The sequence below is a fragment of the Balaenoptera musculus genome, chromosome 13 (genome assembly GCF_009873245.2).
Source record: "Balaenoptera musculus isolate JJ_BM4_2016_0621 chromosome 13, mBalMus1.pri.v3, whole genome shotgun sequence".
Classification (NCBI taxonomy): domain Eukaryota; kingdom Metazoa; phylum Chordata; class Mammalia; order Artiodactyla; family Balaenopteridae; genus Balaenoptera; species Balaenoptera musculus.
In genome coordinates, this window is record NC_045797.1 from 35067286 (window position 1) to 35085735 (window position 18450).

At 47.6% G+C, this 18450-nt stretch overlaps 2 protein-coding genes across 2 annotated transcripts in view; one reads left to right on the top strand and one right to left on the bottom strand.

The window, feature by feature from the left end:
- The window catches only part of RAB1A (RAB1A, member RAS oncogene family), a 28631-nt gene extending 26884 nt beyond the window's left edge, over positions 1–1747 (top strand). Inside the window, exon 6 of the mRNA XM_036873692.1 lies at positions 1–1747. Within this exon, the coding sequence (XP_036729587.1) occupies positions 1–198 (198 nt within the window). The 3' untranslated portion in view covers positions 199–1747.
- The window catches only part of CEP68 (centrosomal protein 68), a 26908-nt gene continuing 10094 nt past the window's right edge, over positions 1637–18450 (bottom strand). Inside the window, 5 exon segments of the mRNA XM_036873691.1 lie at positions 1637–5112; positions 6084–6256; positions 10107–10203; positions 13856–13978; positions 15416–16945. Coding sequence (XP_036729586.1) covers positions 5089–5112; positions 6084–6256; positions 10107–10203; positions 13856–13978; positions 15416–16945 — 1947 coding nt within the window. The 3' untranslated portion in view covers positions 1637–5088.

Here is an 18450-nt window from a genome sequence, read left to right on the forward strand (position 1 = left end):
GAATTTGCTGATTCCCTCGGAATTCCATTTTTGGAAACCAGTGCTAAGAATGCAACAAATGTAGAACAGTCTTTCATGACAATGGCAGCTGAGATTAAAAAGCGAATGGGTCCTGGAGCAACAGCTGGTGGTGCAGAGAAGTCCAATGTTAAAATTCAGAGCACTCCGGTCAAGCAGTCAGGTGGAGGTTGCTGCTAAAATTTGCCTCCGTCCTTTTCTCACAGCAATGAATTTGCAATCTGAACCCAAGTGAAAAAAACAAAATTGCCTGAATTGTACTGTATGTAGCTGCACTACAACAGATTCTTACCGTCTCCACAAAGGTCAGAGATTGTAAATGGTCAATACTGACTTTTTTTTTATTCCCTTGACTCAAGACAGCTAACTTCATTTTCAGAACTGTTTTAAACCTTTGTGTGCTGGTTTATAAAATAATGTGTGTAATCCTTGTTGCTTTCCTGATACCAGACTGTTTCCCGTGGTTGGTTAGAATATATTTTGTTTTGATGTTTATATTGGCATGTTTAGATGTCAGGTTTAGTCTTCTGAAGATGAAGTTCAGCCATTTTGTATCAAACAGCACAACCAGTGTCTGTCACTTTCCATGCATAAAGTTTAGTGAGATGTTATATGTAAGATCTGATTTGCTAGTTCTTCCTCGTAGAGTTATAAATGGAAAGATTACACTATCTGATTAATAGTTTCTTCATACTCTGCATATAATTTGTGGCTGCAGAATATTGTAATTTGTTGCACACTATGTAACAAAACAACTGAAGATATGTTTAATAAATATTGTACTTATTGGAAGTAATATCAAAATGTATGGTGATAAGTATTGTTTTAATTCTTATGGCTAAAGGGAAATAGAGCCTTGCATTATACTCAAAACAGCCATTTGTGTGTGCAACCAGGGCATTGTAGACCTATCTTAGAGCAGCATCCAATATGCTTTCCAGATAATATAACTAATAAATGACGTAGGGAGGCTTCCGTGCTGCATAGGGATTTTACCAAGCTTAGTGGTTCAGGGAGATGTATGCTATCTAGCCTGTTATCTCTGATCCTTCTCTAAAACCATTTGAAATGGCTTCATTGATCAACACTTTAATTCTGTGGTAGAGGTGGAAAGCAGCACACCTTTCCTTTTGGCAGATGATTAGACTAACGTGTGCTAATATTGTTTCTTCCATGCTTGGAGTCACATGTCAGCTCTTTTATCCTCCACAACTGTGTAGGTTGGAGGAGAGTTAAAGCATTGAAGTAGAAAGCAGGAAATTTACTCTTTGCCCGAATTTTAGAAATTATATCCCTTAAAATTAGCTGAAAACAGGAATGCTGGGTGGGAATGATAAATGAGAGAAATATATTTATTTCAGTCGAATTTTGCACACGTGAAAATTTTGTTAACTAGGACCTTAAAGATCCTAGGGTTGGTTTTTATTGTGGGGAACAAAAATCTTTTGCTAATAACACTGGCATTTTAAGGTGATAGAAGTCAAAGAAAGATTGTTTCCTTGGGGTTGAACTAGCAGCCAAAACATTCTTTACTTAGGGGCTTGGGATGTGGCTGTTGGCAACGCATTTCATGGTGGGGTCTTTAATTCAATGGTAAAATTTAAGCTAAAACAAGCCAAAAATTATAGGTTTCTTTATTTTCACTAAACAGGCAATTGAAATACACGGTACAAAAATAAGTGGTAAGATTATTGTAAAATGAAATGGACAGAATAAATATTCAATTTAATTTTCCATCTATGAGAATTTCACAATAAAATCACAGTTTACTTTGTATTATAGATGTGCTTGTTGGATCTATTCATCCTCACATAAGGCAACTGAAAAATTCCTCAAGTTACCAGTAGTATTTGGGTGAAGATTTTTTTTTAATGCTTCAGAAGGTTTGTTTTTTTGCCTTATCAATACAGTATACGGGGGGAAAGAATTCAGAAACTGTGTTTTAAAGTAGATGATACAAATGTTAGAAGTGTGATGTTTTATACAGCAAGTTCAGTTTTATACAGCAAGTTGTTCAAAGTGTCAGCTTATTCTTGGTGAGTTAGCCAAAAGCATTACATGAATTTGAGATGTAAGCACATTTACATACTTATTTAGTTTGGAAAATTCTAGCGTTCTTTTTCCCCCATGGCAGTCCAGACTGGGGCTTACTGCAGGATGTTTCAGCATGCTTCACTACTTGCTATTTTGAATTTGCCAATAAATGCAGTTTCAGGGGGGGGGGGGAATTCCCATTCCTACCCCCATTTTCAAGTACAAATATTTCAAGCTATTATGGGCTTTTAATAATCCGTTCAACTCAGTAAAGGGAATTATTGCTTGCCATATTTTAAATATAAGTGGCTGCCATGAATTAGCTTACAGAAGTGAAGAGTGTTCTAAACCTAAGCAGTCACAGTCTCTGGGAATCCTTACAGAATGATGATAGCCATTCTGGTATGAGCAGTAACTTCCTGTTCTTTGATCTTGGACCAAAATTTCCTTTGGCATGTATGTCGCCACTGCAGCATATTTTACATCGGCCCTTCTTTATGTTCCCATTTAAGCTTCAAAACAGCCCTGTATTGACACTGTCTCCTATTTGCAGATGAGCTTAGCCATGGAGCTTCAACAAGAACCCAGGTTTTGAAACTGCCAATCCAGCTCCTAGTACTGCCACTTCCCTGTGGACTTAAGTTCTACTAATTTAAGGGGACTACTAGGAAATTATAATACAGGTAAACTTGGGATTTTGGAACTACATGATATGTCACTGTAAGCCACTGCTGTCCTTAAGGTAATATGTACCACAGTGCACTGGCCAGCCAGGCCACTTGAATCTAACCTGGCCGTATTTGCTCACGGAATGCTGCTGGCAGCGTCTTCCTAGTCAGAAACAATTTCAGCTTGAGTTGTAAGGGGGGTCTTAAACTTCTTACAGCACTGCCGAAGACATCATAACCAGTTGTGTTGATACTCTTCAGTGGCATTCACAACTAGGTCCAGAGTAGGCACCCTTCAGTCACACCTTATTTCAAAGGAGGTGAACAAAAGTATCTTAGATCATCTCTAGATAAAAGCAGTACTTTGTTGGGAAACAGGGTACTCCGAAATAAAATAGTCTGTGAAAATTCCTGTCAGCTGAAGCTGATTATAATTATTAGGTTGAATGGTAGAATGGCATGTTCAGCATTCAACTGCTATAAAATACCATCAGCCAGTTAGTTTCTATAGGGTTGTCATCTTCAATTTTTTCGCTTACTAGTAAGACTTACTTTCATGCCAATCAAATGTTAGTAAATAAATGGGTTTAACTCCCAAGGGCTATCCTGTAACACACTCATTGGAAAGGCATGTACCAATTTATAACCACAGAGAGAAGGTGAAATATATCAGTTTAAGAACAGAGGCCATTAGATAGGCCTTTTTAACCAATTCTAGGCTTTTAAGAATATTTTACATATATTAATGATCTGCTAGGAAGGTGTTCTGTCTTTTTAAATCTCACTATGTGTGGAACCAAGATTAAAATAGAGATGGCAGCATCATAATACACAGTTTAGTTCTGATCATGCCCTTAAGCATTATGATAAATCATACCAGCGTAACAGAGGCACTTGAAACACTGCATTTTATATAGCTACTGTTGAATTATATATAGTTTTACTTCATAGTTAATCTTTAAATATTAGAACTTACAGCTCATTTTCCAGCATAAAGTCTGAGAAATTTTGAAGCAGAAAAGTCAGGTTCATAGGATTTTAGTTTACACCGAGGTGGACGAGATGGTGTTAAGATTATGTGGCTCAGCCCCCAAAACTAAAGTCCACAACTTCTCTTAAAGAGGCTAATTTTGTATTAAATGTTTTATTCTGAGGGGCTATCAGAAGTCTGCTTTATGAGAATAACTTCTAATGTTACCTTCTCTGGGTTCAGGTGACTTGTTCATTTCTTTATAAACTTAAAAGATCTTCCTTTCTTAAGCACCCTCCTCAAATGAGAATCTGGAGTTTGAAAAAAAGATCTTTAAGTGTGAAGAACCTTTCCTCAAGTCTTAGCCCACGGTAATACTAAAAGTAAACGGGGAAAGTGCTTTCCTCCTTCCGTGTTCATTCACAGCCCAATAAAATTTTTTTTTAAGTGCTTTTTTATTTTTGCAGAATCTGTGGTTACCAGCAATAGCCGATCATTTTGCTTTAAAAAGCCATAGAATTGGCTTTAAGTGGTTGATCCATAGATTTTTTTTTTTTTCTCTACAAGATACTTACATGTCAACTCCCAAAGCAACGAAGAATTACCTTTTTCCCCTCACTTTCGACAGCCTTAGCTTCTGTAGTTAACCAGGCTGTGTGATCTATCCATGCCCTTCTCTGACCTTGGACTACTCTTCCAAGGGAGAGCAGGAATGGAGGAAGGCACCTCCTTAAAGCGGATAATTAGTCCATAGTCCGGCTGAAGCTCAATGGCAGTTCCCCAAGTCCCTAACATATTCTCCTTCAAGATGTTAGGCAGGCAGATGGAGCCCTGAGCACTTAGGATGATAAAAGATATCCTAACAGCCCAAAATAATTGACAGAGGTTCTATTTGTTCAGAACCTTCTATTAATTGGGAGAGTTAAAAGTCTCTTCTACAATCTTCAAAGAGGGATTTATAAGCCTATGCTTCATTTTATGAAAAGACCCAAGTTCCTGGCCCACCAGTCTCTTGGATCCTCTTGTATGCCTGAGAATACCAAGTATTGGGTACCTGCTTCCTCATACCTTCTTTAAATGATCTCAGCAGGTGGACTAGTTAGGAATGCTCTCTCCTCTTTTTAACTGGACAGAGGAGAGGAAAGACCTGTAAGCCTTATTTGCATTATTTTATCAACAACCGCAAAGCTACGTGCTCTTTGTAGAGAGGCACCAAAGGAAAACCTTAATTTGGAAGGATTCATTTTAAATAAAAATAGTAACTCAACAGCCCTTACTTAAGCGAAGAGAAAGGCATTTTAAAGCTAGTACATGAAAGTTTCCCCCTTGATTTCAGTATTGAATGGCTCTTACAAGGAGTTCGGAAAGTTTCCCAATAGCCAGATTTTGGCTAACAGATTACATCTCTTCCTGAGAAGATGCCTGAAAGAGAAAGAGAAGCATCTGTTACAGGCAGAATGCTGCAGAGGAAGAAATGACACGGCAGTCACCTGCATTCATTTTAGAATTAAAATGACTACCGCTCAGATTTATTTGAGGCAAACAAAGGGACTCCCCTGCTCTTGATATACCTGGATTTATCTTTTGCCGCCTTTTGTCTACAGTGAATTCTCACCCAGAAAATCTCTTGAGCTAAACGCCAGACTTTGGCTGTAGGAGAGGAAGTCTCAGAGAAAGTATGCTCCAGTTGTGGAATCATCATGTTGGGCAGTGGCAACCCCACAGCCAGCAGCGATCCCTCTGTTCTCTTGGCCTCCCTTCCCTATGACTCCTGCTTGACTTTTCCAGAGATAAAAAGTTGTACTGTTAAGTCTCCAAGGCATGGAACTCCCATCTTATCCCCCTAGCCTTTTTTGGAAGGGAGCCTTTTCAGGAAAAGGAGGTATGGAGAGTGGTCAGCAATTCTGGATCCCCGTGGGTACTTGGTGCTGTTAAGAGCTGCTTAGAGATGGGGCACCAAATGAGTTGGGTGAGAAGAGTCTGCAGAACAGAGGCAGCTTGTACTGGAGAAGTGTACATGTGCAGACGTAAAAAAGTAGGTACAGGTAAAGTTTGCAGTTGTTCTCGTGGCAGGTGCGGGTAGTGTCGGGTCTCCCATAGACAATGGAAGCTAGAGCACCCTAGTCCTCAGCAGGTGCAGGGCTGAAACTGAGTAATGGGAAGCACCACAGTGAGCTTTCATCATCGCTGGAAGACACCCCCCCCCCTTCCTGGCAATGGCAGCATCTCCCTTTTTCAGTTTCAGGGGCTTCTCCCAGCCTCTTATTTGTTTCACCAGCTCTTAGCTCCACAAGTGTGTAAGAAACAGCCAACTGTTAGAGCAGGAGCTCTGTACCCTAATTGGGCACTGGGGTCCAAGGACAGATGTTCTTCTCTTGGGCTGCTCTACTTACCAGGCTAATCCCCTTCACACTGGCGCTCCTGTGTGCCATTGGCGTGTTGTCGGGGATGAGGGTGCAGCCAGCCAGTGTGTCCAGAGAGGCTAAGATAGTGTCATACAGGTGATCCGCATGGCTCTCCAGCTCGCTGGGCTGCCTGGAGATCCTCCCGAGGATGTCCTTTAACACTAACAAATGAGGTTTAAAGCAGTCAGGCCAAAGAGACAATGCAAGTCTAGTTTCAAAAGAACATATAAGGGTGTAGCACTTTATACACGACAGGAACACGGCAATAGTTTCACAATGTCCACTTTTTTTTTTTTTTGACAGTGACTCTCCAGGGACTGTATTGCACTGGAGGATCTATGCTGTTAACTTCTGATTAAAGCTGAGAGAATTATTTCACTGGCTCCACTTTGGAGTTACATAATCCACAAAAAGGCACAGAGACATAGGTGTCTGGTGACTGGAATTATCTGACTTTTGGAGATAAGACCCAGGGCACACACCCAGATCCTGTGGGGCAGAAGTCTGAAATGAAACAAAACAACATGCCAAGATTAGGACTCTGGGTCCTGCTACCAGGTCCTATCAGCTTGTTGGCTGTGGGACTGTCATTTAGCACGTATATGGGTGATCTGGTAATGTAATATGGGAATGCTTGTGAACCCTTTTTTGTGGGTCCTAAATGAACAGACTTCAAAAGAAAATTACCTGAAAGCAGGCTAAGACAAGATGGTTAGTGAGGCCAAGATTCCATCCCCTACAGGTCAAGTGTTCATTTGAGGAAGGGATGGGCTAGGTTCACAGTGCATCACCCACAGCGGGCTTGTTTTTTTCTCTTAAAAACTTTACTTCCTTTGTTAAACACAAAGGCTGCTTTTGCTTCCTGCGCCTTTATCAGCTGTGTTCACACTCTCCCTGGTTTCCTGCCACAGCTGCAACATCTGCTAACAGAGGAAGGGAAAGGGGAAGCTGCATATCTGCAGAGGATACTGACGGATGGGTGGAAGAAGAACAGGGGCTGGCTGTGTTGAGATCAGCCCCTAGGGAAGCCACGTCAGTGCAGCATCGCCGGGGCAAAGTGCCGACCTGACAACTTTTATGAGAGCCAGCAAGGCAGGCCGAGGAATGCAGCCGGGGCACGCGGCACAGCTCACCTGGAAGGGCGAATGGGCTGGGTTCTCCCCTCACACATTCACCAGACCTTTGCCCGGTCCTCCTGTGAGTGGTCAGTGGAATTCAGGGGACCTTTATTTTTTGAACTTTTATTTTAGAATGTTAGAACATTTGGTTGGCTCCAAATAAAAGGAAAGCTGGGGCTTCCCTGGTGGCGCAGTGGTTGAGAATCCACCTGCCAATGCAGGGGACACGGGTTCGAGCCCTGGTCTGGGAAGATCCCACATGCTGCGGAGCGACTAGGCCTGTGAGCCACAACTGCTGAGCCTGCACATCTGGAGCCTGTGCTCCACCACAAGAGAGGCCGCGATAGCGAGAGGCCCGTGCACCGCGATGAAGAGTGGCCCCCGCTCGCCGCAACTAGAGAAAGCCCTCGCACAGAAACGGAAGACCCAACACAGCCATAAATAAATAAATAAATAAATAAATATTTTAAGAAAAGGAAAGCTGGGAACAGTGATGAAATTATCTTTCTCAGTTGAGACTTTGATGTTTTAATTGAATACATGCATACAGGGGCCTGGTTCAGCTTGATGCCAATGGGTTCTAGTTATTTGATCCAGTATAATGAGAAATTAGGGTGTGAGACAGGACCGTCAACTCATGCACCAAAGTAACTGGGTCAAAATGTGAAAACCTGCCAGAGAGCCACTGCGGAGGCCTTTGGCTGGAGACCGAGGTGGGCACGTTTTGAAGGAATTAATTTGACCTCCTGTCCCTAAAGTTATACTTGTGGCTGAGGAAGAAAGCAGGCTCTGAAGAAGCTTGAGGGGGGCGAGGGCGTGGGACGGGACGGGAGGTGTCCATGCTCAGGCTCCACTGTCTCTGACAGCAAGCTCTGGAAAGAAGAGTTGTGCACCTAGCTGGAGAGACCCTGTGAATGTCTAGGGAAACTTGTGATTTTCACAAAACAGCCAAGTTCCTGATTATTCCAAGCAGAGGGTCGGGAGGGGCAGGGTGTCACTCTGAAACCATAGAATACCCAAAAGCGTCTTTTTTTTTTTTTGGCTGCGCTGTACAGCTTGTGGGATCTTAGTTCCCCAATCAGGGATCAAACCCAGGCCCACAGCAATGAAAGGGCCGAGTCTTAACCACTGGACCACCAGGGAATTCCCTAAAGCCTCTTATTTGGGCAGTAAAATACCTCTAGACTCCTTTGGAGAGGAGGGCAAAGTGGGCTGTTATTACAGATTAAGCACTGAGAAGTACTACTGAATCCGTTTTTAAACGAAGGTCCAAGCACCTGAAGCTTGTCAGAAGCCCACTGTTACACGCGGCCTCCAGGAAGTGTCCTGGTACTGAGCTCTTCTGTGCTGCTGTGTCTCGAGGTGCAGGAGCCTGAGCGGGGTCAGCGCACAGGGGCTGGAGCCAGGCTGCCACTCCTTGCGTGGCCCAAGGCAAATGCACAGCTCTGTGAAATAAGAGCGATAATAGCATCCATCTCACAGGGCTGTGATGAAACGAAAAAACTGGTATGCCAACTGCTTCAGCACACAGTATTCAAGAAAATATTGGTGTAATTACACGTGGCAAAGGAGCCTGGCATACTGGATTTCTGCCCCAACAAAAACCAAAAAACCCTAAAAACCCTAGTGCAAGAGAACATCAGAAGAGCCAAGACAAAGGCCTCCCGCAGGCAGGGGATCACCAAGGGCTCACATAATTCACACTGGATAAGCCATGCCCTGCTGAAAACCCTTCAGTGGCTCCTCGTCCCATCAAAGCCCCTCTGCCCATTCAGTTTTCAATCTTGGTTTTGTCTTCCCAGGGGACTTTTGGCAATGTCTGGAGATGTTCAGGGCTGTCACAACTGGGGGGATGCTGCTGGCGTCTAACGGGTAGAGGCCAGGGACGCTGCTGAACACCCGGCAACGACAGGACGGCCCCCTCACAGCAAAGCATCGCACGGCCCAGAGCGTCAGCGGTGCTCAGGCTGAGAAACTCTGGTCACCACCACCTCTCCACCACACACCGCCCACCACTTCTGGCCAGGAAAGCGCCACCTCGTCCCACCTCAAGCCAGTGGGGCCTGCCCACTTCTGCTTACGCTCTTTGCTTCCAGCGTAAACCCCATTTCACTCCAAAACTGAGGCAAGATACAGACAGGCTCTTTCAACACTTGGTTGTTCAGTCTTACAGGAAAATAGCGACTGCTCTGGGGGGTGGGGGTGGGGGTGGTCGATCAGTTCACTGCTTTAACCTAGTGTTCTCCTAGCTCATCCTATCGTATCTGCCCCCAGCAAGGTCAAGGCCAATCGTAAACCCCTGCACCCTGCACGCTGAGATGTACTCTCGAAGTCTGTGACTTTCACACCTTTCTAACCTGGGAACCCATCCTGCAAAAGGGGCTCAGGCTTAGTTTGTGCCCTGCTGTCCACTTGTCCCCTCTCATCAGTTCACTTCTTCCTTCAGTCTCTTCCTGTAGAACAGACTGACTGCTCTCAGATCCTGAGCAAATCCCTCCCCAAACCAGAGAGGGGTCCAGCCTGCACTGCGAAAGGAAGGGAACCCTAGGGGCTCCCCGCTGTGAGCACCCTAGCCGAAAGCCAAGGACAGGACTAAAGCCAGCATTCCCATCCAGGACACCACCAAGGAAAGATAAAAGCAGAAACTAGAGAGCACCGTTCTTGCAGGCTCAATGCCTAACTTCTTAGCACCTGCAGGGCTGTGACTGCCTCATCATGTGCTTGCGGGGCCGTGATGATTCGAGGGGCTGGCAGACGGCTGTGGGAGTCGAAGGCAGCGGGTACGGATGGGAGGGACTCTGGCACTAGGCTCCTTCCCAGTGACAGTGTGGGTCCCGGACTTACACGGAGAGGGATTAAGCCCTGGCTTAATTCAAAACCTCAAGCGTCTCACCTGGGGTATTATCCAACAGGCACTGAAGTAGAATCTCCCCTTTCTGTATGACGCTCTCCGTCAGGGACTGGTGGTCATCTATATCTTTCTTAAATTGCTTAAAGCATATCAAAAAAAAAAAAAGAAAAAAGTTTCATTACTACCATTTCGTAAAAGTTATTAAAAATGATCCCTTGTTCCGTAGCTGGATTCCCCTTTAACCCACCCAGTCTTCAGAATCCAAGTAAACAGTACAATAGTTTAACTTCACCTTCTCTGAGCCCAAGGCAAACACAGAATCAATCCTTTTTTCTGTTTACAGTTTGACAAAAGAAAAGCTTTCTTTTCCCTGGCAGAGCCTAGCTCATGAACAGCCTGGAGTCAGAGTTTCCTGCTTGTGCCACACCTCACAGGGTTCTCTTTAAACTCACAGGCCTACGAGAGTCTCAAAACACGGACCTGGTAAGTAAGAGCCACAAGAGCGACGCCTTTTACATGACCACAGGGAGCTGCTGCCTCGCCCCACATCCTCCCCTCAATGTCCTGCTTTCTGTGGACTTCAGGACATGGGAAGGCGTCAGGGAAGCTGACAGTCTCCTAAGCAGCTGATTTCTTTTCCCCTCGCAGCATCAAGCCTTGTAGCTGTTTTTGGTTTTTCCTTTAGCTGCTAAGATGTAAAGTCAAATCCATGACCACCTTTAGTACAGGGTGCAGAAACTGGCAGTTTAATTTTGAATCTACAATTTTACTTTTGGATTTACTGTATTCCTGTCTTCAGTTTTCCTTTGCCCTAATACCTATACTTATTATTTTATTCTTTAGCACTCTCTGCAGTTTATATGCTGCCAGGAACCCACTGTGTTATTAAGACAAAGTATGTAAGACAAGAGTCACAAGTGAAAATATGTGAACACAAGCGTGCATGCTTATATTAGGTCAAGGTAGCTCACACATATGCCTGAGCCAAGCCCCATTCTGTGTGGGGAGGGGTTGACAGTGTGGTCCCACTCTGTGACACGGTTGTGTGGATGACACAAGTGGGCTAGGCTTCGCTGACCTGCAGGGGTAACTCCCAGCTCAGATCTCAGCTCTACCCACAGAGCAAGATAGTTGCTTACGACCACCCTGGAAGTGGAGGTGCAGGAGGACAGAATGCGGGATAAAACGGAGGGCATGGAGCTGTTCTACATGACACCGGCTCTGATGGGAGCGGGGCGGGGGCACTCCAGAAGGGCCACCCAGGTAGATCCAACTAGGGCAACTTCCAGGCAACATCCTCTCCGCACAGTGGTGGTGCCCCTGGGCCTCCCGGGGTGGGCCCTGCCCAGCTCTGCACATACTCTCCGGGGGTCCCACACAGAGGACCCTTGCTCTCGGCCTTCCTCTCCTTCCTCAAGCGTACTCTGGGAAAGGAACTCTGGCAGCCTCTCTCCATACAGCAGGAAACAGCGTTCCCACTAGGGTAGGGCAGCTGGCCCACCCAGGCAAGCCCCCCCACCACCACCGCCGCAAACTTTAGTTGGCTCCAAGTTGTAAAACAAAGGCCCTCCCTCCTGCCTGGGTGCGGTGGGAGCTCTGAGTTGGGCGGTACGGCCCTGGCTCAGGCACAAGTAAATCCCACGCTCTCCTACTCAAAGAACTGTCCCAGAAAACCCTTAATAGACTAGCATCAGGTTCAGACCACAAATACCACCTCTGCTCCTTCAGAAGAGGTGAGAAAGGCTTGGCCAACCAGACATGCTAGAAGTCAGTGGGTACTTCAGTCAAAGTTAATGTTTATACTTAGGGTAACTGATTATCATCCAATTCAGAACACTTTTGAGTGAAAGGTGTCAGAGGTACAAGCTTTCAGTTATAAAATAAGTGAGTCATGGGGATGTAAGGTACAGCATGGTGACTATAATTAATAATACTGTATTGCTTATTTGAAAGTCTCTAAGAGAACAAATCTTAAAAGTTCTCATCACACACATAAAAAATTTGTAATTATGTATGGTGATCAATGTTAATAGGCCTACTGAGGTGATCATTTTGCAATACATAAAAATATCAAATCATTATGTTATGCACATGAAAGTAATATAATATTAAACATCAGTTACACCTTAAAAAAATAAAAATCCTGTAGTGGTGGTGTGTAAATCACTTTGAACTCTACCATACAGGCTAAGAGACAAGGGTTAAAAATAACTATATCTACAATATTATGTTAATGGATACACAATATAAAGAGATGTATACTGGCACATCAAAATAAATTATGGAGGTCACGTTAAAAAAAAAATTTTTTTTTTTTTTTTTTTTAGGATGTGCTTCTTTATTAACGTGTCAAATAACAGGATCCAGCAGCAGGTCTGGTAACTACCTAAGTTTCAAATTAGTGATGCACGTGAATGATAATTCAAGATAACTGTTTATAACTATATGTAATGTGAAATGAAAATAAGTGATTTCTGATGGTGACAGAGGTACTGCTAATACTACTGTGGCTTTTTGTCTACATTTACAGCAAAAAAAAAAAAAATATATACTTCATTTACAGGTTAGCGAAAATGATTAAAAAAACCTCCCTTCCATGTTCACAGGCCCCTTTGATTCTACCTCCAGATAAATGGGGCCCCGGTTAAACACTCCTGCGCCGGCGCCTTCACATAGCCGGCGGAGTCCTGTTGTTGGCTAACTGACAGGCCACTGCTCTGAGATGTGCTACCTCAGTCCTGCCGGGCAGCCTTTCCTTCTCTCTCCACCTTGTCCTGCCCTCACACCTCTGGTTAGTGCCGCAGCTCCCAGCTTGGACCCTTGCTTCTTGTCTGAGCTGGCAGGGAGTTGGGGCATGGAGGTAGCTGCTTTTCAGTGCTGTGTCTTTGGCTTGAGGGAGATGACTGTCATTTTGCAAAGACTGGCAGGAGGGGGCCCAGTCATCTGTGGGACACAGGCCTCAAACAGGGAGGCTAAGGACAAGAGGCGACGTTCAGGGTGTCTTTCTACCATGAGAGCATGTCTGCACCCAGGCATGATGCCCCTTAGAGTGTGTATCTGCTCAAATACTGATAATTATGCCAGAACAGCACAAACTGTCACCCAAAATACACCTGTTCTAAAGTTAACCAGAATCCACAAAGAGATTTTTTAAATAACAAAATCTAAAAAGAGGCAACCTCCACCCCCCAAAAAATACCTTCAGAAGCAAACTGGATCCCATTTTTGTTTAAATACCATCAAAATGCCTTGTGTATATTCTGGAGTCAGTACAATTGCTGCTCAGATCCTTAAATCCAGTCAGTGTTGTCCAAAAGAGCTTTCTGTGATGCTGGAAAAGTTCTGAATGCTCTGTTCAATCAATATGGTAGCCACCAGACAGATGTGATGACTGAACACTTGGAATGTGGCCAGATAACTGAAAAATCTGATCTTTAATTTTACTTAATTTCAATAGCCATGTGTGACTCATGACTTCCGAAGAGTGCAGATCTATGCCTATCAATCCCGGAGATATTTGGAAAATCACATCACAAATAACCCTGAAGTATTTTTGATTGAGGATAAATAAAATGCACTTTGTTCAAATTCTATTTGGCCTGGGAAATAACTCATACATGTTACAGTTTTTCAGCACTAAGAATTTGAAAAGAACCTCTGATTAGATTTCAGGTAAAAGTTAATGGACCACAACATACATGGCATCAGTTATTTGAACTTCTACTTTCTAATCAAGTAATTTAGCCACCACTCTCGTGAGTGAACAGTCAGATGCCAGGACCACATATTACCCGGTAAAGCTGCAGAGAAGACTTGAGGCCTGTAAGGCTGGACCTGGATGCAGTCAGGTGGTCAGCAGCGTCTGCTACATTATACAGCCAGCGGATCAGCTCTTCCAGCTGACAGCAAAATGCCTGTGTAGACAAATTAACACGTGGTGTTACACACGGAACCGCTGTTTACATTTTCAAAGGCTAAAAATACCTGGGGGAATCCCAGGATACAGACTGTGCGCCTTTCGCGAGCATTCCCCACTGAGGCGTTGTCTCCTCTCTCCTCCATGCCTGTCCCCACCCCGTGACTCCAGACCTCCGCCAGGGCAATAAGAAGAGCGCACCTGGTTCTGTGGCCCCCTCAGTCTGAGAAAGTCCAGCCCCACAGGTAGGGACAGAGGAGCTCAGGTGAGGGCAGGGACTGGGACAGCCCAGAAGGGGCCTGCCTGGCACAGAGACCAGTTCCTGGGTCAGCACTACCGCCAACTCTAAAACTGCTCCTGGGGAAAACGTGGACGTAAAATACGTGACCATGATCGTGACTGACCTGATCCTATGCCTGAAAACGACTGAATTAAAACTGCTTGTCCCTGTTCTGCTCCCACCCGCCCAGGGAGCTGGGGCCCTAGACTCCTGCCACCCACTCATCAGGGGTGGCTGTGACCCAAGCACTTCACCCCACGGTCTCTCTCAATCTTTCATCACAAAGGAGGGCACACGCTAACACCTGTCCTACCTGCTCCACCGTACAAATAAAGTCATCCACGGGACATCGGGGGGCAGGTTAAAGCCCTTCTGTGATGTCGCTATTGGGGACACAGCCCTCGGGCTGGCTGCCCTGCTGCCGTGTGGACACAGCACCTGGGCGCTCAGCCGGAAGGCAGGCCGTGGGCTCTCCGAGTGTGTGTACAGCCACGCTCCAAACATCCTTGTGTCAGGGACTACGCGAAGCGCTCGACATGAATTACTTCATTTAATCCACACGACAGTCCCACAGAGGCAAAGCTCCCCATTCTACAAACAAGCAAACTGAAGAGACTGAGCCGAAATTCACATCTGCCTGATGCCGACAACCCTAGTCCACGGAGCACTAGCTCCACCTCCTGGTAGTCTCAGGTGGTCCACAAGAGAAGCTTCAGTGACCGAGAAGCCTAGGAAATGGTGCATCTGATACCTCCAACCCTGCAGTTACACCGCCTTATCAAACTGAAGCTCTGAGAAGTCCTTCGGCCAAGAAACACTTTCACTGAGCCCGTATTTCCTGAAGGCATCTGAGCACAGGTCCTTCCTGTGCAGAGTACCCGTTAATCCTCAAGGTCAAGTGCCTCGGGGAGCAGCCTGGATAGTGTTAGCAGCTCAGGCTCCAGCCCTTGCTAATTGTGCACGGGTAGGTTACCTCATGTCTCACTGCCTTTTTCTCCAACTGTGATATGAGAACGCCAGTAGAAAGTCATGAGGATTAGACAGGAGAAGGTGCAATACAGTGCCTGGCGCATAAGTACTCAGTGTCACTAGGTTTTATTATGAGGTTAATGGGCTGAGGGAAGAAAGACGACTCCTCTGAAATGCTGACTTTACCTTCACACACTGCACGAGCGACTCTTTTCCCTGCTCTCCTCCTCTCCTGGGAGGCTGCCCTTCGGCATCTGGATCCGAGAATGCCCGCTGGTCCAACATCGCCGGCAAGGAGGCGCGTGTTCTCAGCGGTCCAGAGGAGACCCCCAGGGCCTGGCTGCTCACCAGACCGCCCTCTCCCGCTGAGCCCCTTGCACGGACGAAGGAGCGCAGCAAACAGTGGTTGTGGTCCTCAGGGCTTCGGGACCCTCTGAGGGCAGCCCCAGAGGGAAGCTGGCTTTGGCTGGAGTCCGACGGGAGGGAAGCTGGCCCATCACTGTCTGACACGTCCAGGGATCTCTGCCCTTCGGCAGCATCAGTGGGCAGGGGCACCAAGGTGGGAATGCAACCCAGATACGAAACCAAGCTAGACACCTGCGTCAGCCGAGAGGGCAGGGCCAGATACTCGTCATCACTTTCCACCTCCTCTTGTGGTTTCCATCCAGACTCCGTGCAGGCGAAGCGCCCGATACCCTGGCTGGCCCCCTTCTCCCTTTCCAGTCTGGGTGAGGGCCACCCTCTGTCCCGTGTTCTCAGGTGGGGAGAGCCCAGCTCAAGGTGCTTGCCCACAGGTGGCCAGTGCTTCATGCCCCTCAGGGCTGGCTCTCTGCTCTCCCAAGGAGTGTCCCTACTGCCTGGGGCTCTGGGGGTAGAGGCAATGGGGCTACAAGATGCCAACCCCACACTGCCCTGCTTCTGGGGTACTCCAGAGGGCCACCGCTTAGAGATCGGCTCTCTGGGCCCTGAGAACGGCGGGGCAGCGGCCTCTGCTGGTGGGCAACTGTGCGAGACATTAGTGGGTGACTTCAGAGTGCTTGCTGGGGAGACGGAGAAGCTATCCAGGTCTACGCCTGAGTCCTGCAGGATGGGCTCAGCCAGTACATGACTGTCAAGGTGTTTTGGGAGCTGAGGCCCGGGCCTGAGGGGGTAAGTATAGTCCAGCAGGTCTTCATACTCTTTATTCGGGCTCCAGAGCGGGGAGTGGCGGTCAGGGGAGGGAGGCAGGGAATCCGGCAGCACGCAGGCCCAGTACTCGGCCTGGAAGGAGAGGCGCCTCCTGCCCAGCCCGGGAGCATCGCCCCCTGAGGACACTGGCTGGGGCGACCACTGGAACCGAGGCCCCAGCCCCACCACCGAGGGGGCCGACGGCGGCACAGCCAGCTCCAGGGAGGAGGAGACCTTGGCAAGGGAGCAACTCTGAGGCTCCGCCTTCTCCTGGTGATCCTGGAGGCTGCTGCCCGGGGATGAGGCAGAGATGCTGCAGCTGGAAGACTGAGGTGCAGTGGCACCTGGGCTCACGGCGGACCTCCACCTTGACGGGAACGGGCACCCCGAGACGTGAGACTGTGGGCTGCGGGCTAGCACCTGCGGCGACTCCACTGGGGACGGGTCATCGTCAGTGTCGGCATCATGTCCTGAGCAAAGAGTGGTGGTTCTGGGAATGGTGCAAGTCTGAGGTAGCTCCTCTGAGGCAGAAAGCCTAGTCTCCTCCATCTGCAGTGACAGGAGGGAAGGAAAAGGTGAAAATAAGCACGTCAAATTTCTTCCCTCAATGACAAGTTGGCGCTTTTCTCTGGGGACCCAGATGATACTGAGGAAAGGTCTTGAAAGGAAGAGCCTGCTAGCCGGCGCAAGAATCAGACAGAGTGTGCTGCTGGTGGCTGGAGACACAGCCTGCTACCCGGTGCAAGAATCAGACAGAGTGTGCTGCTGGCGGCTGGAGACACAGCCTGCTACCCGGTGCAAGAATCAGACAGAGTGTGCTGCTGGCGGCTGGAGACGCAGCCTGCTCCGGGGAGCAGACTGCCTGCCCCGAGCTGACCCCACCCCCCGTCCCTTCCGAAGTTCTCCCTCCGCAGATGCCTAGTTCGCGAGCGAGCAGAACTCACGGAGCTCTGTCGTGCTGAAGTTGGAACACACTGCCTAACCTTTGAGAACCGTGTCCTGGGCGGGCAGAACCTCAACCGTTCTGTCGCTGACGGGACTCGCATCCAAACCCGGCAGTCAGGCAGCCCACCTGGCTCAGCTCACGCCCAGCGGTGACGCGTGGCAAAATGAGTCATCCGCCTCAGCCTCTTCACTTCAGGTTTTTAACATGCTCGGTGAAGAGGCTGCCCCCAAGGCGGGCAGGACAGCACAGAGGTTAAGGGCATGGGCGTTGGAACCAGACAGACCTGAGGCCAGGCCCTAGCCGCCAGCTTCCAGATGTACGACTTTGAGCCTCACTTCTCTCACCTGTAAAACGGGGGTAGTGGTAGGACCGCTTCCTCAGGAAATGCGGATTAAATGAGCTCAAGGGTGAAAAGCACAGGGTGAGAGCTCAACAAACAGCAGCGTTACAATAGCACCAGACCCGCACTCAGGAAACAGCCCATTTCTGCATTTGCTCACGTGCTGCCAGCCTCACTGAATCTGACTCAGGTACCCGAGCCTTGCACCGTCCCTAGCCCCCAGGCAGGTGGGCCTAGCCTCTGTTTTCTCCCCAACAGTCAGCTCAGCACCTCCTCCCAAGATGGGGCTCTGGGGGCAGCATGTGGCGGTCAATGCCACAATGACACGGAAGAGATCAAAGCCGTTCCCATGAAAGGCCTTGGCAAGCAGAACATAACAGGACGTAGAGATGGGAGGGACAGGTCCATCAGGTAACCTTCCCGACTATACTGAGGGCCTGAAAGATCCAGTGATTTGCCTGAGGTCACAGACACAGGCAGGACTCCCTGCTCCACGTGACTCCCATCAGGCGAAGTTGCCCTGTCATCAGGGAGGCCCCCAAAATTCTCCTTGCCCAGAGATGGTGCTGCCCACCATAGGGGCTCTAAGGTACTGCCAGGTTCCCTGGGTCCCAAGGGGATACAGTCTCAGAGCCCTCAGGAGCCCACGGCCCCGGACCCTCCTTTCCCACATCTCCTCAGGGGCCCTGTAAAGCCTACACATCACCGAGTCAAAAACAGGACATGAAAATAGATAGCTAGTGGGAAGCAGCCGCATAGCACAGGGAG